At 36.7% G+C, this 16,564-nt stretch overlaps 4 protein-coding genes across 7 annotated transcripts; all 4 read right to left on the reverse strand.

Moving 5' to 3' along the window:
* Positions 1 to 106: 106 nt before the first annotated feature.
* LOC111463096 (putative B3 domain-containing protein At5g66980) lies at positions 107 to 8,454 on the reverse strand. The gene is made up of 4 exons (XM_023106908.1): positions 8,440 to 8,454; positions 2,813 to 3,126; positions 595 to 1,110; positions 107 to 490 (listed from the first exon to the last, which is right to left on the reverse strand). The coding sequence occupies exons 2-4, from the start codon at positions 2,912 to 2,914 to the stop codon at positions 215 to 217; spliced, it is 894 nt and encodes a 297-aa protein (XP_022962676.1). The 5' UTR covers positions 2,915 to 3,126; positions 8,440 to 8,454; the 3' UTR covers positions 107 to 214.
* Positions 4,129 to 7,079, reverse strand: LOC111463097 (putative B3 domain-containing protein At5g66980). 2 transcript variants are annotated; one of them, XM_023106909.1, is made up of 5 exons: positions 6,959 to 7,079; positions 6,784 to 6,886; positions 5,622 to 6,033; positions 5,090 to 5,220; positions 4,129 to 4,516 (listed from the first exon to the last, which is right to left on the reverse strand). In XM_023106909.1, the coding sequence occupies exons 2-5, from the start codon at positions 6,859 to 6,861 to the stop codon at positions 4,250 to 4,252; spliced, it is 888 nt and encodes a 295-aa protein (XP_022962677.1). In that variant the 5' UTR covers positions 6,862 to 6,886; positions 6,959 to 7,079; the 3' UTR covers positions 4,129 to 4,249. The 2 variants fall into 2 exon arrangements, with proteins under 2 accessions (XP_022962677.1, XP_022962678.1); XM_023106910.1 differs by lacking the exon at positions 6,959 to 7,079 and having other exon boundaries at positions 6,784 to 6,952.
* Positions 7,446 to 9,321, reverse strand: LOC111463094 (B3 domain-containing transcription factor VRN1-like). Of its 3 annotated transcripts, none has more exons than XM_023106907.1 (5): positions 9,036 to 9,321; positions 8,559 to 8,970; positions 8,321 to 8,448; positions 7,903 to 8,232; positions 7,446 to 7,820 (listed from the first exon to the last, which is right to left on the reverse strand). In XM_023106907.1, exons 1-5 carry the CDS (start codon positions 9,099 to 9,101, stop codon positions 7,560 to 7,562), a joined length of 1,197 nt encoding a protein of 398 aa, XP_022962675.1. In that variant the 5' UTR covers positions 9,102 to 9,321; the 3' UTR covers positions 7,446 to 7,559. The 3 variants fall into 3 exon arrangements, with proteins under 3 accessions (XP_022962675.1, XP_022962674.1, XP_022962673.1); XM_023106906.1 differs by having other exon boundaries at positions 8,321 to 8,487; XM_023106905.1 differs by having other exon boundaries at positions 8,321 to 8,490; positions 9,036 to 9,320.
* A 1,809-nt stretch (positions 9,322 to 11,130) lies between these two features.
* On the reverse strand, positions 11,131 to 15,145 carry LOC111463400. The gene has a single exon (XM_023107329.1). It carries the CDS (start codon positions 14,473 to 14,475, stop codon positions 11,713 to 11,715), a length of 2,763 nt encoding a protein of 920 aa, XP_022963097.1. The 5' UTR covers positions 14,476 to 15,145; the 3' UTR covers positions 11,131 to 11,712.
* Positions 15,146 to 16,564: the final 1,419 nt, after the last annotated feature.

The following is a 16,564-nucleotide window of genomic DNA, read 5'->3' on the forward strand; positions in this document are numbered from 1 at the left end:
TCACTGGCACATCACCTAGAGTCTGACTCTGATATCATTTGTAACGGTAACGGTGGACTTGGACTTCAATATCTGCTAACGGTCGAGATGGTACCAATTTAAAATGGATCCAAACCATTTTACAGCCAAATTATACAAACATGAAGGAACCAAGAGGGAGATTCAGATTCAAGATGCAAGATACAAGTCATCATCCCTCCTACACCATTTCTGCCTATTTTTCATGTTGAATTCCTTCCCGACTGCGGGTGATTTTCACGTTCAATTCTCCACAAATATTATCCGAACCGAGAACAAACTCAAATGTACATTTGTCATCTACTCTCAAACTATGCGCCCTGAAGAAAATCGGCCATCCTGTGGTCAAGGCAAACCGACTACGACTAATTGGTTTCGCTGTGACTAGCCACGACCTGCCCTTTTCGTCTACAATAACCACATCTGGTTTCAGCAATATGTTATGTGCAACCATCACTCGTTTAGGAATATGCTGCCATCATAATCCATTCATTAATAACACCAAATTTGTGAAACTTGCAAAGAAGAGAAATACTACACAAAATTGCAATAAAGCTATCACATCCATAAACTTACAATGGCATTATGTGACCAATGCTTAACTAAAAGCTCGAAGGTCGGCGGTTCCATCGAAACGTGATTTGCAGTCTTAGAAGGGCTAAGTTCTTCAAGATTTGTTGTTGATATCTTCCTTGATTTAGGGGCAGTGCCTGAACAATCACTGGATCTAACTTCTGAATCATTCCTTTTGCAACGAATTAACGATGTACTGTATTCTTCTTCAGATCGGGGCTCGTCTTTGACCTTCACTTCCGGGATAAGACTACTGGTTCCTGATATCAGCTCCTTCTTGCATCCATTTTTGCTAAATATCTTGACATCAAACGTAGAATTCCCATCATATTGGAAAACTAAAAAGTCTCCATATTTTAAGCAGTGGCTGTCAACAAATTCTTGCCAGCCGTTCTTAAAAAACACACTGTTCTTCAGTTCTTGCAAGGTAACATGCCATGGTTGTCCACTTTGATCTTTGAGGACAGCTTCACTTGGAATGCATCCTCTAAAATACTTTACAAAAGCAGGTGGTATACTCTACAATACAAGATCATGAACAAAACATAGAGGAATTGGTTACTTTAAGGATGAATATATCCATACATAACCTGTAATGCAAAACATTTCCATTATGTTATTAGAGCACTTTCATTACAAAAAACAGAAGAACGGAGTATCCGATAGGATCGAAAACAGCGAAAAGATACCCTCGCCAAAACAGGAATTCAGCTATATACCCAAACCTCCATGGCCCTCTTTAACCTCCATGGCCCTCTTTCCAGTGATCTCTCTCCCTCTTCAATGAGGATATCGTTGGTCGATGCTGCATTGCTCATTGTGGCTGAGCAGGGGCCAAAATCACGTCACTGCCTCGTAGGTCTTGTCGGGTTTCCTTCCTCTTGATCATCCCCATCATCGTGTTCTTTGCATCTCCCTCAACTTTCTTGCAATCGTTCACTCAACACTGTTATCCTCGACCCTCGTTGACGATTGTGGCTTCACACAACGTTGTTCATCACGCCAGTAGGTTTCTCAATCCACCACTGGAAACACTATTTCCAGTTCGACATACATTTTTCTTTCTTACTCCTCACAGGTTTTTCACTCTCTTTCACTCCCGGATTTTCCCTCTATAACAGAACTTCGTGTCGCTTATGTGCACTGATTTTCCATATTGTCATACCTCTCACTGATCGTCAAGTCGGACCGGTAGCATTGAGTTGTTAAATTAAAGCATAAAGACAACTTTGAGTCAAGAATTCTTTAGGTGAAAGAAATTGATAGTACCTACTAAACTTGTCTTGAGTGCTAGGTCGAAGTTCTGTAGGCCAAAAGAAATTTTATCTTATGGTTCAAATTTCATTCCGAACAACCTAATGGATGACCAGATAGTTGGGTTTCACACGTATAGTTTGCTGTGATGTGTTTCATGTTCGATTATGTGATGAATGTGATGGTTGTGCATATGTATTTATCATGTAATTTGGATAGTCAGTTAGGGGATCTCATGCATCTGCATGGATGACATGATATGAACAAATGATTGTGACAATTACCGATTATTATTATTATGAGGTCCTACGAGGGTGAGACTCAGCTCTACCAACTAGAATGCTTCGTTTCCCTCTCCAATCGATGTGGGGTCTCACAATAACCTTTCCTTAGCAAACGTGTTTTAAAATCTTGAGGGGAAGCCCAGAAGGGAAAGCCCAAGGAGGACAATATCGACTAGTCGTGGGACCTTTTATACGACTCTCAGAAGTTGGATCATTACATTTCAGAAAGCCTAAAGCTAATTCTCTCAAGTGCAACAAACCAAGAGAAAAAGTTGAGCATTCAAGGGAATAAGAAAGGAGAAAGATAATAAGAAGCATTGATAAGAGAAACAAAACTAAAATGAACTCAACCATGGCCCACATTGACAGAAGCAACAAACTTCCCTCTTCATAAACAATGACCATTTTAACATGCAATCCATCGATGAGAGCCTTACTCCTTTAGCATCATCCTCTCTGTTCTCAGTAACTTCAAATCTTAAACTCATACCATCAAAACCTTTCAACATTATCACATTCTGTTGTTTTCAGCTAAAATCTACACAAAAATGGTAAAGGATTTCCTGTTCTACACTTTTCTATTAGCTTTTCCACAAGAACAGAAGAACACTTGTTCAATATCTCTATGAACAAACAGAAAAAGCACAGAAATTGAAAAGGAAAAGAGAGAGTAGAGAGTATACCATACGGCGAGAACTGGAATTGGGAAGAAAAACCTTGAAGAACTCAAGGCTGGAAAGGATTCTGCTGCTTGGATCCCTCAGTTCCACTAAACTTTTGGCCATCCCCAACGAAAAATCCTTAAACCCAAATCAAAAAACAGGAGTTTTGGTTTGATTATCGGAACCCCAGATATGAAGTTGCAAGAACAGCGCAGTTTTGGTCAGTGGGCCATTTTGATTTTGTGAATAGAAGGCAATTGACTGTTTCACTCCCGCCCACATTCCCAGAAGGGTTTCCCAAGTGTTTCTCTGTTTTGTTAGACAACTTAAGTGAGCTTCATAAACAGACCCTTTAAAGGAAACTCTTTGGAAACTAAAACAAGAAATGAAAAGGGTATTAAAACAAGAAATTTGGAAACAATCTTTAAGTTTGGTTTGATGATATGCTTTATTCACTTACCCACCTAACAAAGATTCTTTAAGACTTGCGTATCCAAGAGATATATATTACATAAACCTGATCCTGTCATTTTTTTTAACGTTTTTATATATTTTTAAGAAGTTTGTTATTATTTAATCTGTTAAATTAGAGAGAGGAAAATTTACTGTCACCTTTCATAATTTTTATTTTGTTTTCCCCTTTCATAATCGTTTACGATTAGAGGGATTTTATTTTCGTGTACGTTTAGAGAGAGAAACGAAATAAAATATTCCTTACAAATATGTGAAAACCTCTTTTCAGAGACGCGTTGTAAAACCGTGAGACTGACAATAATATGTAATGGACTAAAAAAATAGTGGACTTACGGTTACAAATGGATTCAGAATAAGACACATTGCAGAAGAACAAATCATTCCTTACAAAGGTGTGGAAACCTCTACCTAGCAACACATTTTAAAATAATGAGGACACAGACCAGAGCGGTGGACTTCACTCGTTCACCAACACCATATTAACTTGTTTTGCATCTTTCCATATCTTTCAACGGAAGATTCTTTACCATTTACCATTTGAAATATACTGTGAACATCCACAATTATTGTAATCCTTGTTGTGAGAAGTTCTAGCATCATTGTTCTGTTCTTCATCCAATGGTGACTTGCTCTTTCTTTTGATGGTTTAACATAGAATTATGAACATTAAATAATCAAGATTTTGTCACCTACCAAAGAGTGCTATACTTCACTCCAAAATCATGTACTGGACTATTGTTGTAGCTATTTCTAATGACCAACAATTTTGTAATTCTATAACTTAATTCATGAGGCGCAGAACACGTCGATTATTAACTCAAAATGAAGACGAAAACGACATTGCAATTTGCAAGGATGGCAAGGATTTAAACTTAGGATCTCATGTTGTATAATAAATCACCATCAAATTTCACAATGGTTAGATCGGTCACAAAAGAGAGAAGGATTTGTACAATGAAAGTATGGTTCTGCTGTATGCATTGTTCAACGCAGAGAACGACGGCGGTGAGTAACTTTGACATTCAATTGTCTGCATAAGTTTCCCTTTTCGAGAACAAACTCAAATTCACATTTGTCATTTACTCTCAACCCATTGCCCTTGTAAAATGCAGACCACCCAGCATTAACAACAAGACGGTTCTGGCTGATGGAACACACTTTTGCTGGCCACAACTTCCCCTCTTCATCTCTAAGAACTGTGTTTGGCTTCAACTTGATGTTCTGGTCCCTCACCACCCGTCCAGAAATATACTGCAATTCAATTCAAAACCACTGTAACTTTCAGACAAGACAAGCCTTCCGTTGCCTGTAATCTCAATACTGCACATTTGTAGACTATGTTTTCGAAATAGAATCTAACTTATCAGCTTTAACTTTCGAGTTTAGTAGTGATTTTTCGTCTGAAGTCAAAATCCTTGTCGTGTCATTTACTCATGATTTCTTATGGATAGCACATGTTGGGCCTCGTGGATAGAATTGAAGTTCGAAGTTATACAAAGGTCACATTAAAAACAAAGTATGAGAAACTCAACACTCAATGCAACATCCAACCCATTTTCACCTATGACAGGGGTACTAGCACCTGCTTACTAAATAATGACTCGTTAAGAAGAATCAAGCTTCATTTATTCAACAAAGGCATCAAGATATTTCAAGTGAGCTTCAAATATTCTTAGATGATTACAACTTTATCATAGGTAATTGAAAACTAGATTTATGATGTCATTAATGTATTTTAAGTAATCTTACTTTCACTTGAGTGAAACAATATTACTATAATCAAAAGTTCTTGACAAGAAAAGAAGTTTGGAGAGTAATACTCACAACTTTCTTGTGCGACCAGTGTTTCATCGTTCGCTCGAAGGAAGGTCCTTTAGGGGCAACATACTCTACAATGTTCGAGGCATTACCAGGTCTTCCACGAGTTGGAACCCTTCTTGGTTTGTGAACTATCCCTACAAGCACAGTTGAGAGGTTTCTAAATCAGACCAAGTTGTCATATATGAAAGAAGGGATTGAAAAAATAAATGTCATCTCCAAACCTCATCATATCTTGATTCATGTGTTTTATTTTTTACTTTTGTAAGAGGAACAGAACATGTCTCACGACCATATTGCATAACAGTTTCATTAAAGTTTTGAAAAGTGAGAAACATAACAAAAGAAACTTTATTTGTTTTTCAAATTTTGGATATGACTTTGTTACATGTTTCAAAAAACGAGAAACTAGATAAAGAAGACATGACCAAAAGCACTAGTTTTCTCAAAACAGAAAAATATAACCATGTAACAAGAAGAAACCAAAACACTACAAACCAGGATCTAAGTTGAGTGGGGCAAACCGAGAAGTACTCACCTGATCCAACTGGTAATCGTTTCCTCTTGCCAGAAATTAAAGGCTTGACCTCTTCTTTCTCATCCACAGCCTCTACTTTGACCTTCAAAATTGGAAGAGACTTACCGGCTATTGCTAACACTGAATCTAAAATTGGAACAGAATTATCGGCTTCTGCAACCACTGCCTTCTTGCATCCATTTTTACCAAATATTTTGACATCAAACGTAAAACCCCCATCATATCCAAATACTAAAAAGTCTCCATACTTCAAACAATGGTAATCCACAAAAGCCTGCCAGCCATTCTTGAAAAACACAAGTCCATCCACTTTTTCCAATGTAACGCACCATGATTTTCCTGTATGATCTCTGATGGTAGCTTTTATTGGAAAGGTTCCATGTAAATGCTTCTGAAAAGCTGGTGGTATGCTCTGAATATAAGAGATGAGGAATGAAATTTGTGCGAACAGATGACAAAACAAAGCAAAACAAATCACTTCACACACACACAACATATCGTTCATGTCATTTATTTAATATTAGCTTGTTTTTAAAACTAATCAACGCCGTCATACTTTAGGATAATCAAACATTTATATCAGCATATGACTTTTTTTTTTCTTCTTCTTCTGGTCCACAAAGATCAAAACCCTTCCCACAAAAATATAATCAATGAGTTATATAAAGTCTAAAATTCTCTACAATTTCAATATGTGATTAGGAAAAAAAAAATCGACATGTTGACCCAGTATGACTAGAACTAAATGGTTGACTCAAGCATAAAGAACAGAGAGAAGAATTAAATAGTAAGTGAAGTTTTCATACTATATTGCATGCATGTTCAATGCAGAATTCAAAAAAGGTCAATGACTCAAAATAGAGCAATCCCAATTGTTCTTTTCCCCAATTTATAATAAGAAACAGGGTAATTTGTCCAAATCCCACGAATCAACCAAATAATGAAAAAAAAAAAAAAAAGGCACCGAAGATTTCTCGCACTCAAGTTCCACAGAACTCAAATTGGCTCGAAATCTCAGCGTTTCCTAAATACAAACTCAAAATCGTAAGAACATCAGGACGAAGGAAAATAAAGAGGGAAAAAAAGGAGCCCCATAAATTTTGAAGTTAGGGCACAATACGTATGATTAACCAGAGGAAATACAGAGAGGAGAAAGAATTACCATGTGCAGAGAGCCGGAATCGGGAAGAAACACCTTGAAGAACTCAAGGCTAGAAGCGGTTTCGATGCTGGGGTTCATTATTCTCGCGCAAAGAATAACGAACCTGCAAAAGAAAGCTTGAAATCAATGTCGAATCCGAAAAAAAAAATACGAAGAATAGAGGAGCGATTCTGACACTGATCTGCAAAAGAAAGCTTGAAATCATTAGATGAAGAAGAACGGAATAAAGAGAAAAAAAAAATTGGTACTTCGAGTGTTAGATGGATACGTGACACCACATGCATGCAAGTTCCGGCTTGCTGAAGGTGTGGCGAATTTTTATAGGGTTTCGGGACATATATATAATTTTATATATATTATATATTTTTTCAAATTACATATATACTTTTTGAATTATGAAATCTTCCCGCTATTGATAAAAAAAAAATTAATTAATTAATTATTAACCAAAAAAAAACGGTCACAATTATTTTATATGATTAGATAGAGAATTTATCAAACAAATTAACTTTTGAATTCGAGGTAGAACTAAAATTAAACTTAGGACGGGTGTTTGTATAAAAGAAAATTACAAATTTAATCTCTTAACTATGAATTTTTGTATAGTAATCAACATCTAAAAGATGGAAAGATAAGCACCATCTTCAAAAAAAAGTCGTCATATTCATAAAGTATTGGATGGTCGATGTTAGTGAATAAGGCCTAAAAAGTTTGAAATTTGAGTCAAAGCCAACCTTCTAAACAAAAAAAGACAGACCATTAACATTACATTCTATCTAGTCCATTGAAGCAGAGCTGGAAACATGTTTGAAAATGGTGACTTTAAAAACACAGTTTTTTGTGTCCACCATCTCAAACAAGCATGAATCTCCATCTTCCAAGCCGTTGTCTCCATAAAATAAGCACCACCCAGCTGATAATCTGACAGAGCTACCATATTGTCTCAATGCCACAATCCATTGTCTATTCCCAACTTGAAGCTTTGCAGAGCGCATGTCTGATGAAAAATGCTCCTTTGCAAACACCATAGGAATGTTCTGCCAATCAACAACATAAAATGGTTTCAACTATGTTTTGAACTGAAAATAAAACATGGGGTTTTGTTTTTTTGTTAGTTACCAGAACAAATTTCTTGTGGCGTCTGTTCAGAATGTTCGCCTCAAAACAGGGGTTTCTGGTCTTTGTTGCAGGGGAAGGAAAGGGAGAGGTGTCTTGTAATTTGGTGAATGAAAATATGTCTTTCTTAATCAATTGAAACAACCCAATATCCCCTTCTTTCAATACATTTTCCTCTACAAAACGCTTCCACCCACTTGAAAAGTACACGAAGTTCTCTTGATTTCGTCTGCGTTTATACAAAAGTGGCCACTTTCTACCGTTTGGGGTTTGGAGTTTGATGATTCCAAAGTCATCAGGTAAGTGTTTCTCTGCAAAATCTTTGGGGATAATCTACAAGAACCAAAAAGCTTCAATCTTTTCAGCTGAATTGAAGAAAGGAGGTGTTTTTTTACGTGGGTTTGCAGACGAAAGTGCTTACCATGGCGAATTTTCCTCGCACGTTTGGTTGTTTCATCACAATTTTAAAGCTAGGCTTCTCTGATTTTGAGGTGAATCTTTGAGCTGCTTCAAGTTTGTTTACAAATTGTTGCCTTCTACTTGATACCCCTGCTTCAGTTTTTGGCATGTTCTTCATGATTAGGCATCCTTCTGCATAGATTGGGCATTAACAACACTTATTTGAAGCTGTAAGCTCTATATACTCAAAATGTTCATACCTTCTTCAGCTTTCATTTTCTTACGAGATTGAGGAGGAGATGGAACTGAAGGCTTGTTCTTCCTCTTACTTAAACGCTGGGAGGAACTCTCTGTATTTTCATCAGAATCTTCATCTTCCATTGTAAATTCTGCTCTAGAATCGTTAAGAATGCAACAATATTCTGTTTCCACTCCACTTGGGTCGAATATGGATGTTTGAAAAGTTGAAAACCCATCTGATTTAAATACCAATAAAGAACCAAACTCTAAGCTATAATGCTCTGCAAATTTGTGCCACCCATTTTGCAGCCAAACAACGCCGTTGGGAGCCGTCGTCAAACCGACCTTCCATTCCATGCCGTCCGGGAGCTTGAGACGTACGGAAGTGGACAAAAGTTCGCCATGATCTTTGACGAACTTCTTCGGAATCATCTGGAAAACAAGATACGTGAAAAAAAAAATTAAAAAGAAAAACAAAAAAAAGGGTTTGTTTTTACTAGTTTTCGGTCTTCGAGATTGTTGTGTAAAACGATTCTGAAGAACTGAGGGGAGGAAGCCGCCATTGTTGGAGTAAGGTGGTGCAGACAGTGAAAATGGGGAAGACGATGATGGTGAAAAGTGACGGTGGGAGTTCAGATACGTATCGAAGTTGCGATTTTCGAAGAATTTATGGTTGTGGTTGATGGAGACTTTTCGACTTCCTTCCTTTTTCCTCTTCCTCACCCTCCTTTCGTTCACCCATTTCTGCCACCATTTTCCATTTTCCAAGCAATGAATCGGGCCCAGACCTCCCAGTCCCTGAGATGGATGGATCAACGCTTACAACTTTTGTCCAACCTCATTCAGGCCCATCCTGTTTTGTCCAACCTCACCGTCCTTCTTCCCTCGAACAAAGTCTTACTATACTTTAGGAGGCTTCACTCATTTTCTTTTGAAGTTCAAAAGTCCTTTGTTCGACAGTTGAGGATGAAGATTTACCAATATATTGATATGACTCTAATACCATGATAGACGAACACGACTCTTTACAGTGGCATGATATTGTCCACTTTGAGCATAAGCTCTCGTGGCTTTACTTTGTGCTTTCCCAAAAGACCTCACTGAGAGAGTATTTATTCATTCTCTAAATTAGCTTATGTGGGACTTTTATCATCCAACAGTTTAATTCATATTATATTATATATGTTATCGTCGCGTAAGAAATTTTGAATATACGATGATTACCAATATTTTTAAAAGGTTTTTTTTTCTTCTACAATCACATATTTGTAATATTTATGAAATATCAATAATAACATTACACCGATATATTTAGCTTTAATTCCATTAAATTTCACATTATTTTGTTCACGGAACAAAATAAAAATAAAATTCTAATTTAAAAATAAAAGGTAAGTATTAATATTTAGAGATAGAAGTAAAAAAAAAAAAACCAATATTAAAGGTAAGAATTTGATCATGAGTTCACACAAGCTAAAAGAGAGGTAGACATTAAAAGGATAGTCGATCTTCTGCAACAAAGAAATTCACATTTCTTTCATTTCTAAGCTCTATAGATTGACACGAAAAAACTCTTTGGTATATCTCGTGCTACGATTTATCCTCTAATTTGATAAATGCATTTCGACATTAAACCCTTCCCTTTGGTTCTGTCCCTTTCTATAATGGAATCACAATTTTCTTATATTTGCATGTCAACTTCATTATTGCCCTTTATCATGAATATAAAATTTATGTCAATCATTTTCACTTTCATTAACATTAATAAATCATTTCCTCCTTTTAAACATGATCATATTTATTATTTCAAATCATACAACCCACCTCAAGTGGAGCATTAAATTTGTTTTAAATGGAGACTTTTTTTTCTTTCTTTTGGTTATTTATACATGTTGGGTGCATTGACTCCCGCTCAATTTTGATCTTCAAATCTTATATATATATTTATATATTTATGAGATTGTTTAATGCTCGTTATCTTATCCAAAACCTGTCATAATATATTTTTTTAGGTTGAAAAATAAAATTAAAATAAGAATTAATGTGAGAAGCGTGCATCTTACAAGTAGCTATTTTAGATCGAAGATATTAGGTCAAAGTCAATGTCTTACTACGTCTAACATACCTATAAACCAACCAACAAAATTAAGTCAATAAACCTTAAAATTGACATATTAGTAAATCATATACAAAGTCAAATAATACTAAACCGCCCCAACTAACACTATCGATAAACCCAAACTAACTTATATTAAAAAGAAAAAGTTAAATTATAAGTTTGGTCCTATTTGTTTTTAGGGTTCAATAAATCATCATAAATTGTACTCCTATTTGTTTTTAGGGTTCAATAAATCATCATAAATTGTACATACTATTAGAGATCAGTGACAAAAAGCCATTGTCCTATACTCGACTAGTTATAGTGTTACGACTCAGATTATTTATGAAGTTTGATCACAATTATCTTCACCTTGAATATTGATTCCTCTAAGTGTTCTAGCATAAAGAGACAGAACAGATAGAAAAACGACTCGAGGGTTTGTTCAAACATGTATTAACGTTGACTTTAACGACGAAAAATATGAGCCTAAGTCAGAAGAAAAAGAAGGATTGATAATGGGAAATGTTGCTGAGAATAATAAGCTAAATACAGCAGCCATAATTCTAAGCTACACTTCTTTTACACAGAATCAAGAATTTGAGCTTCTATGGAGCTATGTACCAGCAAGATCAAGCTGCCATGGCTGCTTGCTCGAGAGCAAACTATTTTTCCAGAGCTCAATCTCGCAATAAACTCGAAACCAGAACAAACCCGGTTAAAATAAGTATGAATAAACACTTCTTTTACACAGAATCAAGAAATTGAGCTTCTCTGGAGCTATGTACCAGCAAGATCATGCTGCCATGGCTGCTCACTCGAGAGCAAACTATTTTTTTCCAGAGCCCAATCTCACAATAAACTCGAAACCAGAACAAACCCGGTTAAAATAAGTATGAATAAACAAATTCATCAGCATGTTCTTGAGAGCCGCAAGTGAAGATCGATTCGACGCATCAGAGAAGCGGGGGAAGATAATGCACCATCCTCCATTTTCGTGTATTTCTCCCTTCTTGTCCAAATGACATAATCTTGAAGCTGTACCTATGCCGTCAATGGCTCTGCTTCTTTGGTTATTATACCTCTGATTCTTCTTGAACAGTTGGAAGAGTACCCTCTTTGATAAAGGTTGGATTAAGAAACTTAGCAACAAAAGCCCATAATCTGTAGACATCTTCGAAATTGGTCAAAAATCCCAGAGAAGCTGTCACGACTTCGACACACACGAACCCGCCCTTTTCACCATGCTTGCCATTTGCCATTGGTCTGCAGAGGGTAGTATCTTCTAGGTTCAAACTGGTCTTTTTGTGCCTTGGATTGTCGACTACGCGTATGTGACTAAGGAAACCGATTCCTAGAGATATACCTTCTTTTTCAGCCAGCTTCTGTACAATTTCTGGGTTGATTAGCCCCCTAACTTTGTCTCTCACGTTGAATGCCACGGCAGCACCCCTTTCGTATTTTATTTTCGGACCATAGATTTGAACAAGATTTGCTCTGCTACTTCCATTCGAATCAGGTAACCGAAGTTGTAGTAGCGACGTGACAAGCCAATTGATCAGAAACCTTAGTCTGAGAGTGGTCTTATTGAGACCCAACAAGTCGATATGATCAATATGACGGCATACTATCTCGGGTTCTCTCCTGGCCCACTCTTGCCCATCGCCATATTCGCCATCACTGGTACCTTCATCATCATCGAAGCTAGTAACAGAGGTTTCACCTGGCTCCATATTACAGCTCTGGTGCTCTTTACCATTTTCTTCAATGCCAAAAGAGACTCTTCTTCCCTTGTTCTGCACTTCAGATAATCTATCCCCTCGGCCTCCCAACAGCCTAAATTCACCTTCGGTTTCCCGTCTTATCGCACTCTCCTTAATCTCTGGACAGATCTCAGAAGTTAGACCATTCTCTAGGTTATGATGCTGTGAGCTAGAATTTGAATTGCCAAGACGAGATCTGACATCACAACTTGACATACCATTCGAAAGTGATTTGCTAGTTTCATCTAACTCCAACACGTCTGTACGTTCCGAACTCTTTTTCCCGCTCTGTGAAGCAGGGCTCGTTACTGAATCGAGCTCTTGAGAAACTGACATGACAGCAGCATCAAATGACAGAATATTTCTTTCATCAGCTGGCCTTGAATTTACTTCTTTGTCATCATAAAGCGGGCTGCTGTAAATTTTTGAAGTTGGTTTGGGTGATTGTCGCCTATTCTTTCGATATGCAAACCAATATGGGGGCAATGGGGAGGCGATTTCGTGTTTGTTGAAGCCAGCATTATCAGACCCAAGTGGACTGTGGCCTAAATCAATCCACAACGAGTTATCAGATGACTCGTCTTCACTGAATATCGGGCTCTTCATCACCTCTCCGACAGAAAAACTCTCTGTTTCCTCAAATATAGTGCTCGTACCATCTCTTTCAGAACTTTCATGATCCATCTCAGTTTCGAATACATCTCTAACCTGAGCAGATGTAAATGCGCCCGAGAAAGCAGGCAACTGAGATCTTTGCTGTGATTCAGAGGCTTTATCGACATTCTCAGAGACTCCATCATCTTCAATCCCAGCAAATCCATCAATACCATCAATTGAATCACTCAGGTACATAGGATATTCAGGAGTTATCTTCACAATTCCTGACCCTGTACTCCCAGAATGATTCTGTAAACTCGCCATTACGGATTTCTTGATTAGTAGACATCCGAAACCAGTAGGATCAAACCCGAAAACTCTGTAGAACGATGTAACAATAAAATCTGGCCGGAAAAGGGACAGTCCAAGCGAATCCATGTCTTTCGGACCCAAAGATCCAGCATCAAGCAGAACATGCCAGTTGTTCTGTTGTGCTAGAGCCATCCATTGATACGAGTACTTCGCCCCCGTCACTCTAGATTGAACAGGAAACACGAAAAGACCAGTAGCAGAGTCCTTCTTTCTCCTCTTATTTGAAATCTGTTTTCTCAAATCAGTGGAGCAGAGTTTCAGGGATGGCCATTTGAACCAGGCGCTATAAACTTTTGCACCTTTCTCTCTAGCACACTGAGCCATCCAATTCACAGATTCGCTCTCATAATCAAACATGGTCAACAATTTCTTGTTCGTATGAAAAGGATATGAATCAGCAAGCAATTTAAAAGCTGACCCTCTACTCACAGTAAACACAAGCCCATATTCATGCTCAGGAATGTTCAAATAATCCATGATCTTGACCTTAATATCATGTTCAACCGTCCCTTTTTCAGCACATCCATAAAGAGCATGGTTACTCAAATTTGCAGTAATCTCAGACAAGCTAAATGTGGAGGACTCCCAATAGTGCAGTGTTTGAACATAAGAAAAAAGTCCGAAGCCACAGTAATCGAGGCATACCTTTGAAGAAAGATGCGAGTACTCGTTGTACCTCAGCTGATCAATCTTCTCCGAGGACTGGAAATTCGGATACATCGAAAGGAACTTGGAGAAAGATTCATGGAGGTCAGGAATGTCGTCTTCAGACTCGAAAGCGCGCTCGGCGGCGAGTGCAGTGGCGCGTAGAAATTCTCGCTGTGCGTGGAGTCTGGCGAGCGAACGGGACTTGCCCAAGCCGCCGCCGCCGCCGTCCTGGTCCCCGATTGCGTCGGATTCGTCAATATCTTGCGATTTGAAGAGAGACCCATTTTCAGATGCTTCTTCAAGAGCTTCCCTAAGCTTGTCCTCTTGCAGTTTTCGAAGAATTGATAAGTTTTTCTTTGACTCATGTCCAGTGGCAGACCCATCTCTTCTTCGGCTCTTCTTGTCCATTAATAGAGCAGCAGCGCAATGTGACAGAATTTTCCATGGTGAAAGATGCATTTAAGCTGGTTTTCAAAAGGAAACCCAGAGAGATTAAGAATCAAAATCTTGGATCAGAAATAACAGCAATGGGGGGTGGGGGTCTAGCCCATCAAACTCGAAAAAGATTTGGGAAAAGAATCATTCAGCTTCGAACCCTAGACCCCCAAAAGGCAATCAGAAAGGATCTTGAAACAGATCAGAGAAATCCCATTTCAAAAAATACCTTACAGGACAATTCGATTACAAATTCAAAACCCCAGCTCTTACGAATTCAACTAAGCCATCGGACACAAATAGTTCATCGAATGGTAATTGACATTCTCTACATAAAAGTCAAGACAAAGACCAGAAATACCGAGGCGAGTCCCACAAAGAAACATTCAAAAAGGGTCAAAACCTAAAAACCCAGAATCCAGATCCTTTAATTTACACACAAAAAAGGCATTTCACAGACGAAATTTCACCAGTAATCAGAACAGAAATTCACAAGAAAACACCAAATAACCAGCAATAGTTCTTGGGTCAATCTTCCATTTCAGTAGCAGATTGAACCAGAAAAATACGAGCGATTCTTCACAAGAAATACTCTCCCATCAGAGCAGAAGAAGCGAAATGAAGACAAATGCTCTCTGTCTGACCTGATTCTTAAATCTTCTACGCTACCTCTCTCTTGGCAAACAGTAAGAAAGGACAATTTTGACTTTGATAAACAAAAGGGGTTTGATGATATTATAAAATATATTTATTTATAATTCGCTTGGGTTTATCTTCCAACTTATTATTCTTCAATCTGCCTCTGAAAGGCCTTTCACAGACCCAATTCCAAAAAGTCAACTTTTTTAGGCTGTTTCCCAAGTCCAACATCCCCTTCCCAACAAATCTCCATTTTAACTTCTTCCATTTTTTTAATATTCCCATCTTCCTTTGCTTCCAGCTTTTTAAAAATTTCTTTTTCTTAGTGGAAGGGAAGATTCCCATTTCCGTTTATTGCTTAATCATATGATTAGACTTCAATTAGTCATCATATCATATCCAACTCTAATCCAACTCTAATGTTATATTTCATGATGATGAGATTTGAATTATTTTTCGAAATCGATTTAAAAATTATGTTTTTATTGATGTCACAGCTTGTTAAGACATCTATCATTTTAACTTTTAAAACGATGTTTTTGTCCTCTATAACGAGGAGGAGCTATTAAAAAAAGTCTACATTATTGGCAATATTATTATATATTTAAAAATATATATATATTTATACTGTTTAAAGTCAGGAGATGATATTTACTTTTCAGGTTCACTACTTTCAAACCATAGGGGCTTTGACTGATTTTCATGAGCTTTTTGAACTTGGAATTTAAATTTAAATTAAATTTGTTTCTCTTTTGAAAATATATTTTAATTAAAAGAAGCTATATACACAATTTAACTTAATGCTTATTTAGGAAAAAAAATGTTATTTTACTAAAATTAGTAAAAGCTGTCTCCATGGTCTTTTAAATATGGATATAAATAAATTACCTAATGTAATTTAATTTTGTATTTAAATTTAGTTGCTTCATCATAATTCTAAAGATTGTGCTTATTGTATTTTTATTTTTATTTATTTGATATATTCAACGTTTTTAAAAATCAACAAATAGACTAATCGTAAATTTGAATTTTCAAATTTATTTCAAAACCATATTTGATGAATTTCTTAATAATTTGTTTATGATTTTGGAAGGAACGGCTGAATTTATAATTAAATAAAGAAGTTCGAGACTATAAACTTTTTTTTTGGTTTATTTATTTATATTTTTGTACTATTTTTAATTATTTTTTGTTTTGTTTTTAATATAATTACTAGGGTGTACATGATCAGAATTGAATTGAGTGGGAGGATTTTTTTGACCTGACCATTTGGGTTGGATGGATCAATGACCCAATCCAAAAAAATTTCTAACCCAACCCAACCGAAATGTTTATTTAATAAACATGAAAAACTATTGTAATTTAAGTTTATAAATAATTATTCATTTTGTTTCCTAAATCTTTTTTTTATTTTTTATTTTTTATTTTTTATTTTATTTTGTTTTTTTATAGCATCACCACGGCCCGTTTTCCC

The sequence above is a fragment of the Cucurbita moschata genome, unplaced genomic scaffold (assembly GCF_002738365.1).
Source record: "Cucurbita moschata cultivar Rifu unplaced genomic scaffold, Cmos_1.0 Cmo_Scf00028, whole genome shotgun sequence".
NCBI lineage: Eukaryota > Viridiplantae > Streptophyta > Magnoliopsida > Cucurbitales > Cucurbitaceae > Cucurbita > Cucurbita moschata.